General features: G+C 38.9%; 1 protein-coding gene across 5 annotated transcripts in view; it reads left to right on the top strand.

The window, feature by feature from the left end:
- The window catches only part of Atp9b (ATPase phospholipid transporting 9B (putative)), a 244,536-nt gene that overhangs the window by 163,058 nt on the left and 65,301 nt on the right, over window positions 1-16,177 (top strand). For all 5 annotated transcript variants that reach the window (XM_048806674.1, XM_015499591.2, XM_048806675.1 and 2 more), the window contains one exon: window positions 13,024-13,166. In XM_048806674.1, the coding sequence (XP_048662631.1) occupies window positions 13,024-13,166 (143 nt within the window). The remainder of the gene's footprint in view (window positions 1-13,023; window positions 13,167-16,177) is intronic.

The raw sequence follows: 16,177 nt of genomic DNA on the forward strand, positions 1-16,177 counted from the left end.
AGCAGAGATACTGAAAAGTGTAAGTGCATAAAACAGAAAATACAAGTAAATATACAAGTTTATAAAATAAATGCCCATCTCCCAGGGTCAAGATAGAGAATGTGGTTCAGAAGCTCTCTTTTCATGGTCAAAGTTCCTTTTATTTCCTTAGAAATAAGCACTCTTCTGGCTTCTTAAACAAACTTTTTTTCTTTCTTTTTTTTTTTTTTTTTTTCCAGTACTGAGGATTGAACTCAGGGGCACTCAACCACTGAGCCACATCCCCAGCCCTGTTTTGTATTTTCTTTAGAGACAGGGTCTCACTGAGTTGCTTAGCACCTCACTTTTGCTGAGACTGGCTTTGAACTCGGGATCCTCCTGCCTCAGCCTCCCGAGCCACTGGGATTGATTACAGGTGTGCACCACCATGCCTGGCTTTGGTTTTCATATATCTATGAAGTTATTTTTCTTGTGGTCTGCTTCAGCAGCCTTTTTGGCATTATTGTTTCCTTTTTAGACACGGTGTTTTTAAAATGTTTTTTAATGGATAATGACTATTTATGAGACATAGGGTGATGCTTTGTTATGTGTCCCTGGTGGTATGCTTCTCTTAGGATTAACTTTTCCCCATTTTTCTTGAGCTTTGCCACCTACAGTTGCATACATAAACGTAATTCATCTTTTCCTGTTTTCACCTGTTTATATACTAAAATCCTACTGGCTTTAAGTCTTTAACATGACTCCACAGTCAGATTCATCTGTGTTGCCCGCATTCATTGCTTTTCAGTACATCATCTTTTGGGAACATACTGCAGTGTGTTTCCATTCTTGGTGGACCTTGGGTAGTTTCAGTTTTTTTGCTGTTAAAAGTGCTGTTGCCACTAACATTCATGAACATGCATTCTCCTGCTGTAAGCCCTATAGAGTAAGGTATCTAGGGGTGGGATTACTTGGCTGTGGTATTCACTAAATTTACTAGATGATAGGAAACTGTTTTGTAAAGCAGTTGTACCATTTTAGCATTCCAGCATCACTATAGAGAATAGTCCCCATCCTTAGGAGCACTTCATTCTCATTGCAGTTTTAGTTACCCTTTGCCAGATTAATAGTAAGAATAAAAAAACTGTGCAAATATATGTTCGCTGTTTAGATTTATCTTTTTTACTAACTCTGCAAATCTTTTGTCTGGTCTTCTGAGCAGTCTTAGATACTTACATATTCTGGATGCTCATTCCTTGGCCCTTAGGTTTTGCTGGCATCTTTCTCAATCTGTGGCTTGACTGTGTTCACTCAGTGGTGGAATTTTTTTTTTTTAAATATTTATTTATTTATTTTTCGGTGGACACAACATCTTTGTTTTGTATGTGGTGCTGAGGATCGAACCCGGGCCGCACGCATGCCAGGCGAGCGTGCTACCACTTGAGCCACATCCCCAGCCCTCAGTGGTGGAATTTTGAAAACAAAATAGTTGTTGGTTTTGCCTGGTAAAGTTCGTCTGCTGTATTAGCCTCTGTATACTGCTTAAGAAATCCTCCTCAAGGAGATGACTCGCCCTTCTCTCTATCTTTTAGAAGCTGAATAGTTTTTCCTTTGGCTGCTTCCTGTGCTGCTGCTGCTGTCTGTAGTGCTTGCTGTGAATTGTACCTCAGGCCTCGCACCTGCTATGCCTAAGCCCCATGGTGAGCTGCACCCCCAGGCCAGGTTGTTTTGGTGCAGGGTGTGGCAGCTTTCGAATCCCATTTCCTATACTGATTGCTGTAGTGCCCTTTGCAGAACAGACTGTTCATGAGTGCCTGGGATCACCTGTCATGGAGCAGGCATTCCTATGTGCAAGTGCTGTTTGGGGTTCCCTCTCTGGTCCCTCTGTTTCTCTATTCCTGACCAAATGACAAACTGTTTTGATTGACATACCTTTGTTTATGTAGTAATCAGTATTGGGCACTACACCCTTTCTTCCTTGTATCCCTTAAAAGCATTTTGGTTTTTCTTGGCCATGAATCTAACATACCTCTTAATTTCTTAGTTATTCTCAAAAACTTCTCCATAAAACCAGGCGTGGTGGCACATACCTGTAATCCCAGCAGCTCAGGAGGTTGAGGCAGTAGGATCCCAAGTTCAAAGCAGCCTCAGCAACTTAGAGAGACCCTGTCTCAAAATATATAATTTTAAAAGGTAGGGGAGTTGGGGCTGGGGATGTGGCTCAGTGGTTAAGTGCCCCTGAGTTCAATCCCTAATACAAAAAANAAATTTTTTGTATTCCTGTTTTGCTAAAAGTTATTTTCAAATCATGAATATTTGCAAATATCTTTTCTAAGTGTGTTCATGACTTTTCATGGTTAAACTTTTATTTTTTAGTATATTAATTGCCTTCCTGATGCCATACCAGGGAAGGCCCCACATGATCATGGTATCCTACTTGTTTTAGTCAGCATTTTTGCTGTTGTAACCAAAGTACCTAACAAGAACAGTGTAGAGAAGGAAAAGTTAATTTGGCTCCCAGCTTCAGAGGTTCAGTCCATAGATGGCTGACAGCGTAGCTCTGGGCCTGAGGTGAAGCAGAGCATTTTGTCTTGAAGGGTGGCAGAGGAAAAACAGCTCAGCACCAAGAAGCAGAGAGAGCTCTGCTCACCAAGGACAAAATATAAATCCCAGGGGCATACCCCCAGAGACCTGTCTCCTCCAGACACACTCCACCTGCTTATATTGACCCCCTAGGTAACCCATATCAGTGGTGAATGCACTGATCAGGCCTCATTCCTTGATCATTTCACTTCTGAACTTTCTTAGATTGTCTCACATGTGAGCTTTTGGGGCACCTCACATCTAAACCATAATACCACCCATTGTGTATTATCAGATTCCTTGTGCCTATATTTCTGTGACCGTTTTCTATTGGTTTTATGTGCTTGAAATTAAGTTGCAATTTGTCTTTCCATGCCCTTCTTTTGGAGTTGAGTATCAAAAGTATGTAGTCTCATGAAACATTGGTGAATCTTGTCTCATTTTGTCTTCTCTAAATGTTTTTTAATTGAAAATTTTTTATTCTTTGAACATTTACCCATCGAGAAGACAGTGTGAGCCTGAACTCATCACTGTTGAAAGATATAGCAGATTTTATTTCTTTGATTGCTATAGGGCTGCTCTGCTCAAGGTTGTGTTTTTTGTTGTTGTTGTTGTTTTTGTTCTTTTTAGTGAATCAATTTTGCACAGTTATAATTTTAAAGATACTAATCAGCTATATCTAAATTTTCAAAAATTTTCATAAGTTTGTTGGTGTTTTCCAGTTATCTCTTACATATAAATGTGGTATTTATCTTTTTTCATCTTGTCATAATTATTTCTGCCCTGATTTTGATCAGTCTTCCAGTAAGTTTGCTACCATTCTTAGGCTTTTGGAAATACCCACTTTTGTTTTAATTGGTTTTTCATGTCTTATACTATTTTCTATTTCATTAATGTTAACCTTACTTTGTATTTTTTTCTTATTTTTGTAGGTCTATTTAATTGTATCTTTTCTTATCTCTTGAGGTAGATGCTTAACTGATCAGTTTTCAGCTTTTTTTCTTTCTTTTCGAATATATATATAATTGAGGCTATAAATTTCCAGGTAAGTTCTAATTTGGTTGCATCCCAAAAGTTTTCATGTATAGTCTTTTTAATGTTATCAGGTTCAGAATATTTTAATTTTCACTGTGATTTTTATTTTTCCTATGGGTATTGCAAAGTTTTTTCTTGGTTTACAAGCATAGTTGAAGTTTCTAGTAATTTCTTTGTTCATTTTTAGCTTATTTGAATTTTTCTCAGAAATCATACCCTTTCCACTTAAGGTAAGGAAGCTGTCAGAGTAGCTCTGAGGCTCAGTGCTGTGTGTTGGAGAGCAGCTTGGGTTCTGACCTGTGGGCCAGTGGCCCTGTGTGCAGTGAGGCTGGGATTTTCAGTCTCTATCTACCTGTACTGGTTTTCCTCTGCCTTTCCTAGCAGTTGCTGAGACTGGTGTTAAAATTTCCCATCAGTATTATAATTGTGTCTTGTTTTTTGTTTGTTTGTTTTTTTCCTTGGAATTCTGTCCATTTTTGATACTATATATTCTGTTGCTTTGATTTTTGGATGCACACAAATTTCAATGGTTATCTGTTCCTGGTGAATTGAGCATTTTCTAATTATAAAGTGACTTCCTTTGTCTCTACTAAAGCTGTTTGCATTAAATTCTACTTTGTTTTGTGTTAATGTAGCAAGTATGCCAGCTGTCTTTAATTTACTTGGCATATTCTCTTCCATCTTTTTACTTTCAGTTTCTCTGTATATTTATTTTTATGTTTCTCTTATAATTAGCAAAAAGTTTAATTTTTATCTACAATGATAATTTTTGACTAGAGTACTTAGTGCCTATATAGTCATTACAATATTGTCATATTTGTAGTTTAAATCTATTATTTAATTTTGTACCTTCAACTTGACTTGCCTAGTCATTATTTTTGTTCTTTCTTGCCATTTTCTTTAATTTTAAAAAATAATTCCACTTTGTCTCTAGTAGTTTGGAAGTTGTGTAAGCAATTTCTGCTTTTAGTAGTTACTATAGAAATTAAGCACATTATATTATCAGACCTACACTTAATCACCTCTTTTTACATGTCACCTAATAGTTGTTTAACTTTGCTTCCCCCTTCTGCATTTATGCCATTTTTGTTTTCTTATTTTAATTCTGTAATTCCAAAGATATTGTTTATACACTCCTTATCAGTCTGGGTTATCTGCGTTTTTGTTCTTAATTTCTTCCTGTATCTCAGACCTCCCATGTGGAATAATTTTCCTTCTGTCAGAAAGGTATTCTTTTTGTATTTTGTTTAGTGCTGGCTTTTGTTGGAAACTTTATTTTGCTGGTCTTCCCTCTTGAAAAATTGCTTGACTGGTCTAGAATTCAAGCTTCTCACTTTATTTTGCTTTCTTTTGGCTTTGATTCTTGCCACAAAGTGGGTGTCTTTTAAATCTTGACTCCTGTGTACCAACCTTTCCCTTCCAGCTGCCTTTAGAGCTTCTCTCTACTGTCTCTGTTCTACCCTGAACTACAGTGTGTCTAGTGTTATGCTTGGGATTCATTGGACTTCTTGAATCTTCAGATAGATTTCTTTCATTCATTCTAGAAAATTCTGTCATCATTTCTTGAGATATTGCTTTTGTATCATTCTATCCCCTGTTTTGACAGCATCAACTTGATGTTTGTTAGATATCCTTACCATATCCTGTGTTTCTCTTATTTTTTTACTACTTTTTTTGCTTTCACACTTTATTCCATATCATTCACGCTGGCCTGTCTTCCAAGTCACTGATGTAATTTTTGGTGATGCCTAATTAACTCTAAAACTAATTATCCTTTCATATCTCCTATTAGTTCAACAATTCTGTTGGTTTCTTTATTGTAGGAATATAGTTGCCTATTCTGTGCAGATATTTTTCTAATTTTTTTTTATGCATCCAAATGTTTTATGGTCCAAACCTGCTACTTTTGTAATGTGTGATACCTTTTTAGTCTTTCTCTTGAATATTATTATTCTGGCTCTTGCTTATCGTGTCTTCCTTTGTTGTGTGCCATGTGGTAAGGTAATGTTCATGTTTATTGTGATAGTAGTTTTTTTTGTTTTTTGTTTTTTTTTTTTAGTATTTGAAATTATAAAGATGAAAGTATATTTTCCAAGACTTACAGACTTGCTTCTGCTGGGTTCTTGGAGATAGCCCCTGGCTTGGAGTATCTTCATCCAATTTAAAGATGTAGTCACAGAATTACTTAGGAGATGTGAACCTGACTGGACCACCACATGGAGTTCATTGTCTTTTGATTTTCTTTTAGTTTGAGGGCACAGCCCTTCCTGGCCCCAGCTTGTTGTGAGAAGGGAGCATTCTTGTTAACCTCGCCTTCTCGTAAGTCTGGGCTTTCACTTATGCTCCCTTGCCTAGTAGTTAGAACACTGATTTAAAAAAAAAAAAAAAAGTTTCAGTGTGTGGAGGTTGACATGTGGTCCTGGGGCAGAGGAAATTATGTGATCACACTTTTCTGAGTTCCTGATTTTCCTTTGAATTTAGCCTGGATATTCAATGCTTTTAAGTTCTTTATTTCTTTTAAGAAATTTTTAAAAAGGCACAACGGCCCATGTCTATAACCCCAGCAACTCAGGAAGTTGTGGCAGGAGGACCACAAGTTCTTGGAAAACCATTTCTCAAAAATAAAATAGAAATAAAGGAGGGCTGGGATCGTGGCTCAGAGGTAGAGCACTCGCCTACCATGTGTGAGACACTGGGTTTGATCCTCAGCACCACATAAAAATAAAATAAAGATATTGTGTCCACCTATAACTGAAAAATTAATATTAAAAAAAAAGAAACAAAGGAAGGGGTTGGGGATGGAGCTCAGTGGGACAGCACTCCTGATTCAATCCCCAGTACAAGAAAGTAAAAATAAATATGTGATAAATTTACATAGTATTTTTTTATTGTTTTACCTGGATGCATTTGTTCAAATAAAATAACATTATTTCCCAAGATGACAGATTTTTCTTGAAATTTTTATGTGAAGTTATACAAATTTGAATTAAAATTGTGTAGTAACTTTCATAGCAGTACTTTCCAAGGCCACAGTTTTAAGGTACCAATTGTGATAAACTTTATCTTTGAGAATGCAACAAGCTTTCTTTTAAAGATAAAGTGCAACTAGATCATAGAAAGCTTGGGAAATTCAAGCTTTTAAAAGTCTGATAAACCAACAGTGATTTATCTATCTGATAAATACTGTCCATCAACAAAAAGGAATGAACTGTTGATACAAGCAAAAACTTGAGGCATTCTCTTAGTCCATTTAGGCTTCTATAACAAAATACATAAGAGTGGGTAATTTATACAAAACATAAATTTATTTCTCATATTTCTGGCAGCTGGAAAATATAGGACCAAGGTGCCAGTTGATTCAGTGTCAGTTGAGGGCCACTCTCCATTTCTAAGATGGCTCCTCTTTCTGTGTCCTCTGGAGGACAGCTGTGTGTTTGCACACATGAGAATGCAGGAGAGTAGAGAGGGCATTAGCTATCCCCTGCAGTCCCTTGAGGAGATGCCACGACCAGCACAGAACAATCTAGCAGTTTCTGGTGAGAGGCAAAGGGTGATAAGAAAAAGATTCACAAACACAGATTTTGAAGATAATAGCTGGGGTCAGGTGGAGAATTTCTCTCTGATAGAAAAGCAGGTCTAAAGGGTTACCCCAGCAATCTTTAAATAAATATATATGTCTCATTATCAGATTAAAGACTATGCAAGCATTGCTCTTTGTATTCATGAAAGTTTCAGAGTTAGCAACATTATGCAGCTTATTCCACAGTTACATTCTACAGTTGTAATATGCATTATTAGGAGCTTTGTGTAGCTCTCAGGAAAGTCCATTGTTTAAAGTTAGCAGGCAGGTTCAGGTATAGTGGAGCTTAGTGAAACATTGTGGTTGTCTAGCACGAGAGTTCCTTTATTCCCAGGAGCTGTGTGCTGAGACCAAAGTTGAGGCTGATAAGACTCTAGCAGAGCCTCCTCATGCAGGGCATTACCGCAGCAGCTAGGCATCCTGCACCTCTGCACAGAAACTTTCCCAGACCCCAAGCCACAGCCTGAGGTCATCAGAGACCTCCATCTCAGACAGTGCTCTTCCATTCTCTGTCACCACTCTCCACAAGGAGGGCTCCATCCTGGGGGCCTCCTCACTACCTCTTAAAGGTCTTTTCTTTTAATATCATTGTACTGGGGACCAAGATCCAATATGAAATTTTAAGAGAGCACAAAGGTTCAGACCACAGCAGTTATGATACTGTGGGTTAAACCCAGTCTCAAAAGGTCACATGCTGCATGATTATTTCATGATACTGTCTTGAATTTACCAGATTGTGATGGTGGTGTTTGGTTGAGGCTCAGATCCTAGGAAACAGATTTGGGATCCAGGCAGATGGAAGAAGTTGCAAAGCCTAGTTGGGATACTAGACATGCTTCATTTGTAGGTAGCAGCATCCTTAGCCCCCAGCTTCAGCCCCCTGAGTCTTTCCTTAGGCATTTTTTATGTGCCGGCCAGACAAAGAAGGCACAGTGCAAATAGGTGGGTTCATGCTCTCAAGCAAAATCAGGGTGTTCATGTCCTCGGCTGCATGCTAAAAACATAGTCCACTGGAAGCCTAGGTGAGGGTGCCTACCATGCCATCGTGGGCCTGCCCTACAGTGGAGAGCCAGTCAGTCTTTTCCCAGGACAGGTGCTAGAAGGGTGTGATTGCTGAGGTATCGTCCACTGGTGGTTCCACATATGTATGCAAGATGCTAAAGCTGACCATATGAGCAGTGATGTCTGGGTTTGATTGTGGTGCATAGCTCCCCTGCTTTGGTATTGCACGGTGGTATTACACACAATAGCATCATTAGGGACCTGGTTTCCAGAAAGACCTCACAGGCGTTCTCTGTCCTATTCGTGTAACTTCTCCTGAGTTCTAAGTAATTTTAAAATAAGAAATCATAACAATATAGACCACCCTCAGCCTTGGTCCAGGAGAGTTAGTGCCCAGCCCAGAGGCTGGCACCTAGCTCCCTGGAGTCAGAGTGAAGAGTTATATTCTTGTGTGGATAACTTCCGTGTGGCCCAAGGCAGGACTCTTCACCACCTACTTTTGAGTTTTCTCATCTGTTCTTCATGTGATGAAGTCTTTCAGTGGTACCCTTTATCACATTTTCATTTTCTGCAGCTCCAGTTACCCATGATCAACCACAGCCTGAACATATTAAATGATACACTGAGATATTCAGAGAGAGCACATTCATATAAATTTTATTACGACATATTGTTAATAATTTTTCTACTTTATTCGTAGTCACTGTTGTGAATCTCTTACTGTGCTTATTGTGTACTTTGTTGGTGGTGTATGTGTAGGGAAAATGTAGCATCAGGTCATGGTACTGTTTTCATTTTCAGGTATCCACTGGGGTTCTTGGCTTGCTTGTTTGTTTGCAGTGGATACAAGCCCACTGGAGCTCACTACACCTCCGGACATCTCTCTGTCTTCATTTGAGTCACCTGACGCATGTAGCATTACATGCATGTATAACTGAGGCACCCAACACACCTTCTGAGCTCTGAGCTTTGCTGGCCACTGGCTTCCAAACACCTGTGTGACAGGCCCGCCCTCCCCAACATAGCTCAGGGGCCACCTTTTCTGCAATGTTTTTTGCTGGCTGTTGAGACCAGTGACTGCTTCCAGCCCATGAGCGTTGCTCTCAGTTCCCACTTTTGCACATCACTCCTGACCCTCAACTTGACCTCCCAGCACCTGGCATCTGACAGGCCTTGCTGAGGCTCACAGGGATTGAGTCTATTTTCAGTCTAGATCTTGGAACTAGTACATGTCAAAATTAGGGATCAATATGAGTCATTCTGAACATCAAGAATGTAGAGGTCACCTACTCTTGCTTTCTTCCCAGGACATGGAAGTCTGCAGTGGAGTTAGCAGGAGGTCTTGATCCCCTCGGATTTTGGAAGGAGAGGGCAAAGGAGCCTGGCATTGCTCAAACTCTGGCTGGAGATGGGTGGGTCACAGTGTGCATTGACGGGAGAAGATTTCCTCCCTACCGAGAAGGAGAAGATTCATTTGTTTTCATTTTGTTTGACCAGGAAAGGGAGGAAGTGGGCATGTTAACCACCTCGGTGCAGTGTTCACAGGTTAGTCAGCCCATAGGCACCTGAGCACATCTGTTTGAAGGCCAGAAGGTGACCTAAACAAGACCTAGAGATTTATACACTGTCTTGCTGTGATTGTACTGGGTGACTGACCCTGTGAAAATGCTTTGGTGCCATCTACTGCTGTCCATGGGTGTTTCTCCAGAATGTAAAAAAAAACATCATAGAATGAAAGCTTTGGGGAAATGTTCAGATTAAATGGCATATGTGTCCTCGTGGCCTTAAAATTACAGGAAAAGTTTTGAATGCTTTTAGTAAAAGTTCTGATTGAAATAGCTTCTGTTTTCTTTTGCTCAAATCAGAATCTGCATGTACATTATTTCAGATGGATTCTTTCCCTAAGGAGATGGGCTATGGGGCTGGGCTTACCTGGAGGTGATGCGGGTTGAGCTTAAATGCAATGAGCATTCGGGGGCCTATGTGGGAGCCCAGTGTGTAGACTAGGGACGCGCACTGCAAGTGTATCTGGAGTCTGGGTGACCTCCTCAGACGTTTTTGTAGCGATAGGATTAGCCTATTTGGAGAACAAGAACCATTTTGAAGGCGTTCCTTCATTCTAAAATTTACTTCATGTATTCTAACTGTAGCAAAATCCAGATTCATGCATGTGATTATTTACAACATCCCTGAACACTATTATTTAGGGTAATTCATTTCATTTTTCTGATTAGATAGCATTAAAAGTCATAATTGCCTCCTGGTTCAGTTAACCATCTTAAATTACAAATGAATTCCACTTACTGGAATAGGTCTGTTGGTAACAGTTTCACAGTTGCTACATCAGCAGTGGAATGAACCTAAACTGTAATTGATATCTATTATCATGTAACCTAGTTCTGTAATCCTTCTCAGAACAGTAGCATGTGTGTTTCTGGAAGTCACAGACCATATCACAGTTTGGCACTTTTATCACAGTTGGAGAGAATTCTAGGATTTGAAATTCTAAAAAATTAAGAGCATTCTTAAAATGTAAATGCAGCAAGTTGTGAATCAGTCTGCCAGCTTAGTGATTAAGTTGGAGTGTCTTTGAGATTTTTTAACATTAAAAACAAATTACTCCATTAGCATTTAATCAGAATACACAAAATGGATCACAGTACATGTGAATCTTGAACACCCTATGTATGATTAATGTCTTGGTTCAGGAAAGATAAAGTTTACGCTGCTTTTCACATAAACTGTAAGCAGTCGTTCTTCTTATTTTTTATTTCTCTAAAGATATTCTCTCTTCTCTTTTCCAGTAGAAGCTTCTACTTTGAATGGTCTCTGAAGGGTATTTGTATTCAACCCCAAATGTCCCAGTGGTGATTATGTATAATGTTATATTCCATGAAATAATAAATTTCCTCCACTCTTTAACAGAAGTTAATTTATTAAACCATAAATTGTTCATGAAGAGGAACCTGAAGGTGCTGCTTTGGTTTCCAACAGACTCCAAGCTCTTCAAAAGTGCCTGTCCGGCTAAGGACAGGAATCCATTTGCATTACAATAGCTATGGCAGGCTGACATTTGCCAAAATAATTTGACCAGAATCCAAAAGGGCACAACACACCTTAGTTTTCCAAAGTGCAGATCTCTGGGCCAAAAGATCAGAGCTAGGGAAAGCTTCACAGGTGTCCGGTTTCCTTGCCACCCACTTCCTGCTCTATGTCGATATACAACTAATATATATGTATGTATGTATGTATATATATGTGTGTGTGTGTATGATATATAATTTTCTTTTTTTTTTTAATCCACAACTGTCCGTCCTACCTGGTTGATTTTGCTATGGTTTCATCTGGAAGCACTGGAATGGATGGCCTCCGGGCCTTCACTAAAGAGGCTACAGAAGCACACACACTGACACTGCACCACATAGACTGTGGGCAGGCCCTGTTTCTCACACATGTCACTCAGAACATTTAGCCCTGCCTAGTCTGACTCTATCAGGGAAACTGCGGATACTCAAACCATTTTTGACCTACCAAAATGGCAATTCACGTGGTTCAGACTGTTAATAAACACACACTTGACAAATAGTCTTTGGGAATCACAGTCAAGAAGTCTATAAGTTAAAGAGCAGTAAATAATCATAATTTATTTATTTGTTCATAAAGTCACATCTTAAAAATTATAGTTGGAAAGAAAATCTGGAACTGACAATTACACACACCTTTCAAACCAGCCCCTCAACATCCTTAGCTACTCACAGTCCTGTTAGAACGGTGAAACAAACTAATGAAAGACAACAGCCACTAAGCAAGGTGACTCAAAATGACTTTCCAGGAAGGACCAGTGGCATCCAGTCAACAGCCCATAGCTACTCACATGCATGCTACCTAAATCTCTGTGCTTGAGGTCTCCCATGTCACATGGGCCACACAAAATCTCTCTTCATTAGGTGTGATGAACCAATGCATTTCCATACAGCCAGCATCCAGTAGAGGGCTCCACACAGGAACTGCTCAACACACAGGAGGATGTTGCTGTCAAGGGCTGTGAGGCCACAAGACGGTTCAGCATGGAATTAGGATAAGGGGAGATTTGAAGAAAGAAAAAGAAAAGCATTTTTCTGTGGACACTGCTTTCATTTGGGCTTTGGAGAAATTCTATGATTCAGAAAAATAAAATGAAGGCCATGTAATATTTATGTGGTGCTGAGGATCGAATCCAATGCCTTACCATGTGCCAGGCAAGCACTTCACCACTGAGCCACAACTTCAGCCCCCAGTTGTGGATTTTAAATCACAATCTTATACACCTCTTATACACAATCTGTATACCTTTAAAATATATAATATTTAAAATAACCAAAAAACCAAGAGTGGCATAACTGATTCCTTTGTATTGATCCTGTCATTACTTGTTTGTTCTTGTATTTTACTGTTAAGCACCTGGAACACAGGAGACAGTCAATTAATAGCTGTAAAATGAGTGGATAAACCTTAAGACTGATTTCACATTTATATTTGCAGTGATCACTACTTGATTTCCTCCATATGAATGAGCCTCGTGGTGATCTGTGCCTGAATGGGCCTTAAAGCCATCTGCCTCTCTGTTCCATCTGGTGGTGTTAACCACATGCAGTAAGGTGCTGCCCACTGCCTGTCACTGGCAAACACTATGAGGGATGTAAAAGCATTTGTCAATTTCAAGTCTTCAGATCCATTTACTTTAAAGTCTGAAATCCAATATTATCTATATATTTTTATAAAAATTTAAAGAATGCATTTAAGTAAGTATTTTACATGAAATCACAAGTATGAATGTATTATGTGGATCTGCGTGCACTAATGACTGCGATGGTTTTATTTGGCAGTTTACGTGTGAACTTGGATATGGGCAAAGCAGCCTATGGATGGATGATCATGAAAGATGAGAATATCCCTGGTACAGTCGTTCGGACCAGCACTATACCAGAGGAACTGGGGCGCCTTGTGTACTTATTGACAGATAAAACAGGTACTCTGTAGTCTGTTTTCCATTGAGAGCATCAGATCACATCCAGAAATGTTCCTGGTTTTACATGGACATGTGTGTGTTGTAAGAGAATGTTGAAGTAATATGTAGAATTTTCCAGACTCTGTCTTTGAAAGTTGTTCATACAACTTAATCTTCGTCTTCTAATATGCACAGTATCCTTCAGGTTAGCAAAATGTTAAGTTCTTGGGACTTTAAGTGACCTATTTCTGTACTTTGAATTTTCTATAATTCTATAATTTTATAGGTTTTTTTCTAACAGCCTTTATAACAGTTTTTGAGAGCAAGAATAAAATGCACATTTGTTTCTCATAAATGGATACTTCTGAGCTTTTAGAAGAAAACAAGGCATGTGAATTTGGTATTCTAATAATATTCTTCTTAAGAGTGTTACTATAAAGTATTTATCACACCCTACAACTCTGTGCCCAAAACACTGCTTATCTTTATTTTGCATTTTTTTCTATTTTTATAAAAAACTCACATTAGTCCATCAAATGCTAAATAAAAAGATAAATAAGTCTACTGCTATAATAAAAGGTATAGCTTAAGGGTAAAATTCCTCCTTAATTTATCAACTCATAATTTTAAATTCCTAATGATTATTCATGAACTAGAAATGAAAGAATACTTATATAATGTGGTAAAGAAAATATTCCACATCATGTGTAATAATTACATAGTAGAAAAATTCTTGTTATCACCAGGAAGAAATGGAGAAATCTGTATACAACACTATTACTTAGTATTTATTTTAGAAGATCTAGCCGTTGTAATAAGACAAGAAATCAAAATAATGTGTACAACTAAAGGAAGAGAGCACATGTTTGAAGATATAAGAGTGAACTGCAGAAATCAACTTATAGCTACTAAGTCTTAAGAAATCAGTAAAGTGTCAGGTTGCAGATTAGGTTGTCAGGTTGTAACCCCTTTATGTGTAGCTGTGGAACACACTGGAGAATAAAACTCCTTTCACGGTGGCACCTGTAGAGCACATGGATATGAACCTGCAAGGGCATGTGTGAAAAATGTAACAGAAGATTTAAATAAATGGAAATTCAGTATTCTGTAGGTGTAAGGTCTCATGGTAAATTTGTAAGCTTAGTGCCATTCAAAATCCACTTTTGGAGTTTTTGTTTGTTTGTTTTCTTTGGTATCAGGGATTAAACCTAGGGGCACTCAACCACTGAGCTAAGTTCCCAGCCCTCATTTATTTTTTTATTTTGAGTTAGGGCCTTGCTAAAGTTGCTAAGGCTGGCCTTAAAATTGCAGTTCTCCTGCCTCAACCCCTCAAGCCACTGGGATTACAGGTGTGTGTCATTGGGGTTTTTATTTGAATTTCATTCAAGTTTATTTTCTGTGGTACATTGAGGTACCTGACCAAGAAAGGATAATGCTCATGACTCCAGATAACTCACAAATAACAATTGAGGGCCTTCTGATTCATGAAGGTAGAATGAGAACATGTATTAGGGTTTCCCTTCCCAACCTCATAGAGCTGACAGAACAAAGTTTTAAAGAATAAATCTGTAAGGCTGGAGCAGTAGCTCAATGGTAGAGCACTTGCCTGACACTTGTTAGGTGCTGGGTTTGATTCTCAGCATCACATAAAAACGTAAAGATATTGTGTCTATCTACCATCTAAAAATATCTTCTAAACAAGAAGAAGAAATCTATTGCACTGATAACAAAAAAAAAAAAGCAAAGTACAATTAGAGTCACAGAAATGGGTTATTTCTAGGAAAGTTCTAGAACCAATTTGAGGGAGAAGCCAGAACAAAGCAAACCGAAGCTCACCTTTGCTTCCACAGAGAGCCCACTCAGATGGAGGGAAAGCTCTCCAGAAGGGAGTCCTGGAGACATATGGCCAGAAAGCCTGTGGGAGGACATGGAAACTCTGAGGGTCCCAGACAGCACCAGTCTGCCCCTTCCTGTCCATGCCTGTGAAGCTGATGACTGCCAGAGTCTACTGTGGGCCAGAACCGGAGCTGCCTTCTCCTCACTCGGAGGCCTGGGGAAGAATATGCTGATCGGCACATGAGTCCCCTGCATGAAACTCACAGACAGCACTCAGGAATGCCTGGAGAAAGTCCTACTTCACGGCCAGCCTTGTGCTGATTGACATATCAGTCAGAAGTGAAGATTGTACATGTAAAGTCAGGGTAGCAATATGAGCAAGCAGCATGTTCCTAAAGAAAAATACATAGCAAACCCAAAGGAGCTTTGGGAAAATTTTTAGGATTTAGGAACATTTGGTTTATATGAGTAGGCTCAATACACAATGAAGCTGCATTTTTACACACCACACCAGTAGACAAGACACTGGATATGGGAAATATCGGTGAGAGCACAACATAACCAGAATGCAGCTAAAAGTAAGTTTTAACCCAGAAACGTGTCAACCAAAGGTAAAGCTCTTAAAGAAGACCAAAAGAGACAGGCAGGCACCCCCTCCATGCTGGAACTTCCCATGGAGAGGACCTAACAGGCACACATTTCATGAGTGGGGTTTTTAAGTACAGCAAACATATGGCAAAGCAGGGCTTCCTCTAGGCTTTGGTACCTTGTAAGATAAGTTTTGCAGTATTTGTCAAATTGAAGTGTGTACCCCGCCATCCAGCAAGTTCACTTCTACTTCTGTTCCCTAAAGACACGTTTGCAAATCTATGTCACAAGATATACACAAGAATTTTTTTTAGCATTATTTTGGTCAACGAAAGCAAACAACTAATTGTCTAAATATAATTAAAAAAAAAAAAAAAGTTGGTCAGGAGTAGAATAGATAACCTGTGCCATGTCGTTCAGCTGAGTATTGAACAGCGTGACAGCTGAGCACAGGTCCTTAGGTGCTCACAGGTGGGGTTCAGACATAATATCAAGCTAAGAAAAACACACAAGAAAAATCAATAGTGTTGACTGACAAAGATTTAAACTATAAAAGATTAAGCCATTTAATATGTAAATAAAAATTAGTGGTAAAGCTGTAATAAAAC

This window comes from Marmota marmota, unplaced genomic scaffold, assembly GCF_001458135.2.
Source record: "Marmota marmota marmota unplaced genomic scaffold, marMar, whole genome shotgun sequence".
Taxonomy (NCBI): domain Eukaryota; kingdom Metazoa; phylum Chordata; class Mammalia; order Rodentia; family Sciuridae; genus Marmota; species Marmota marmota.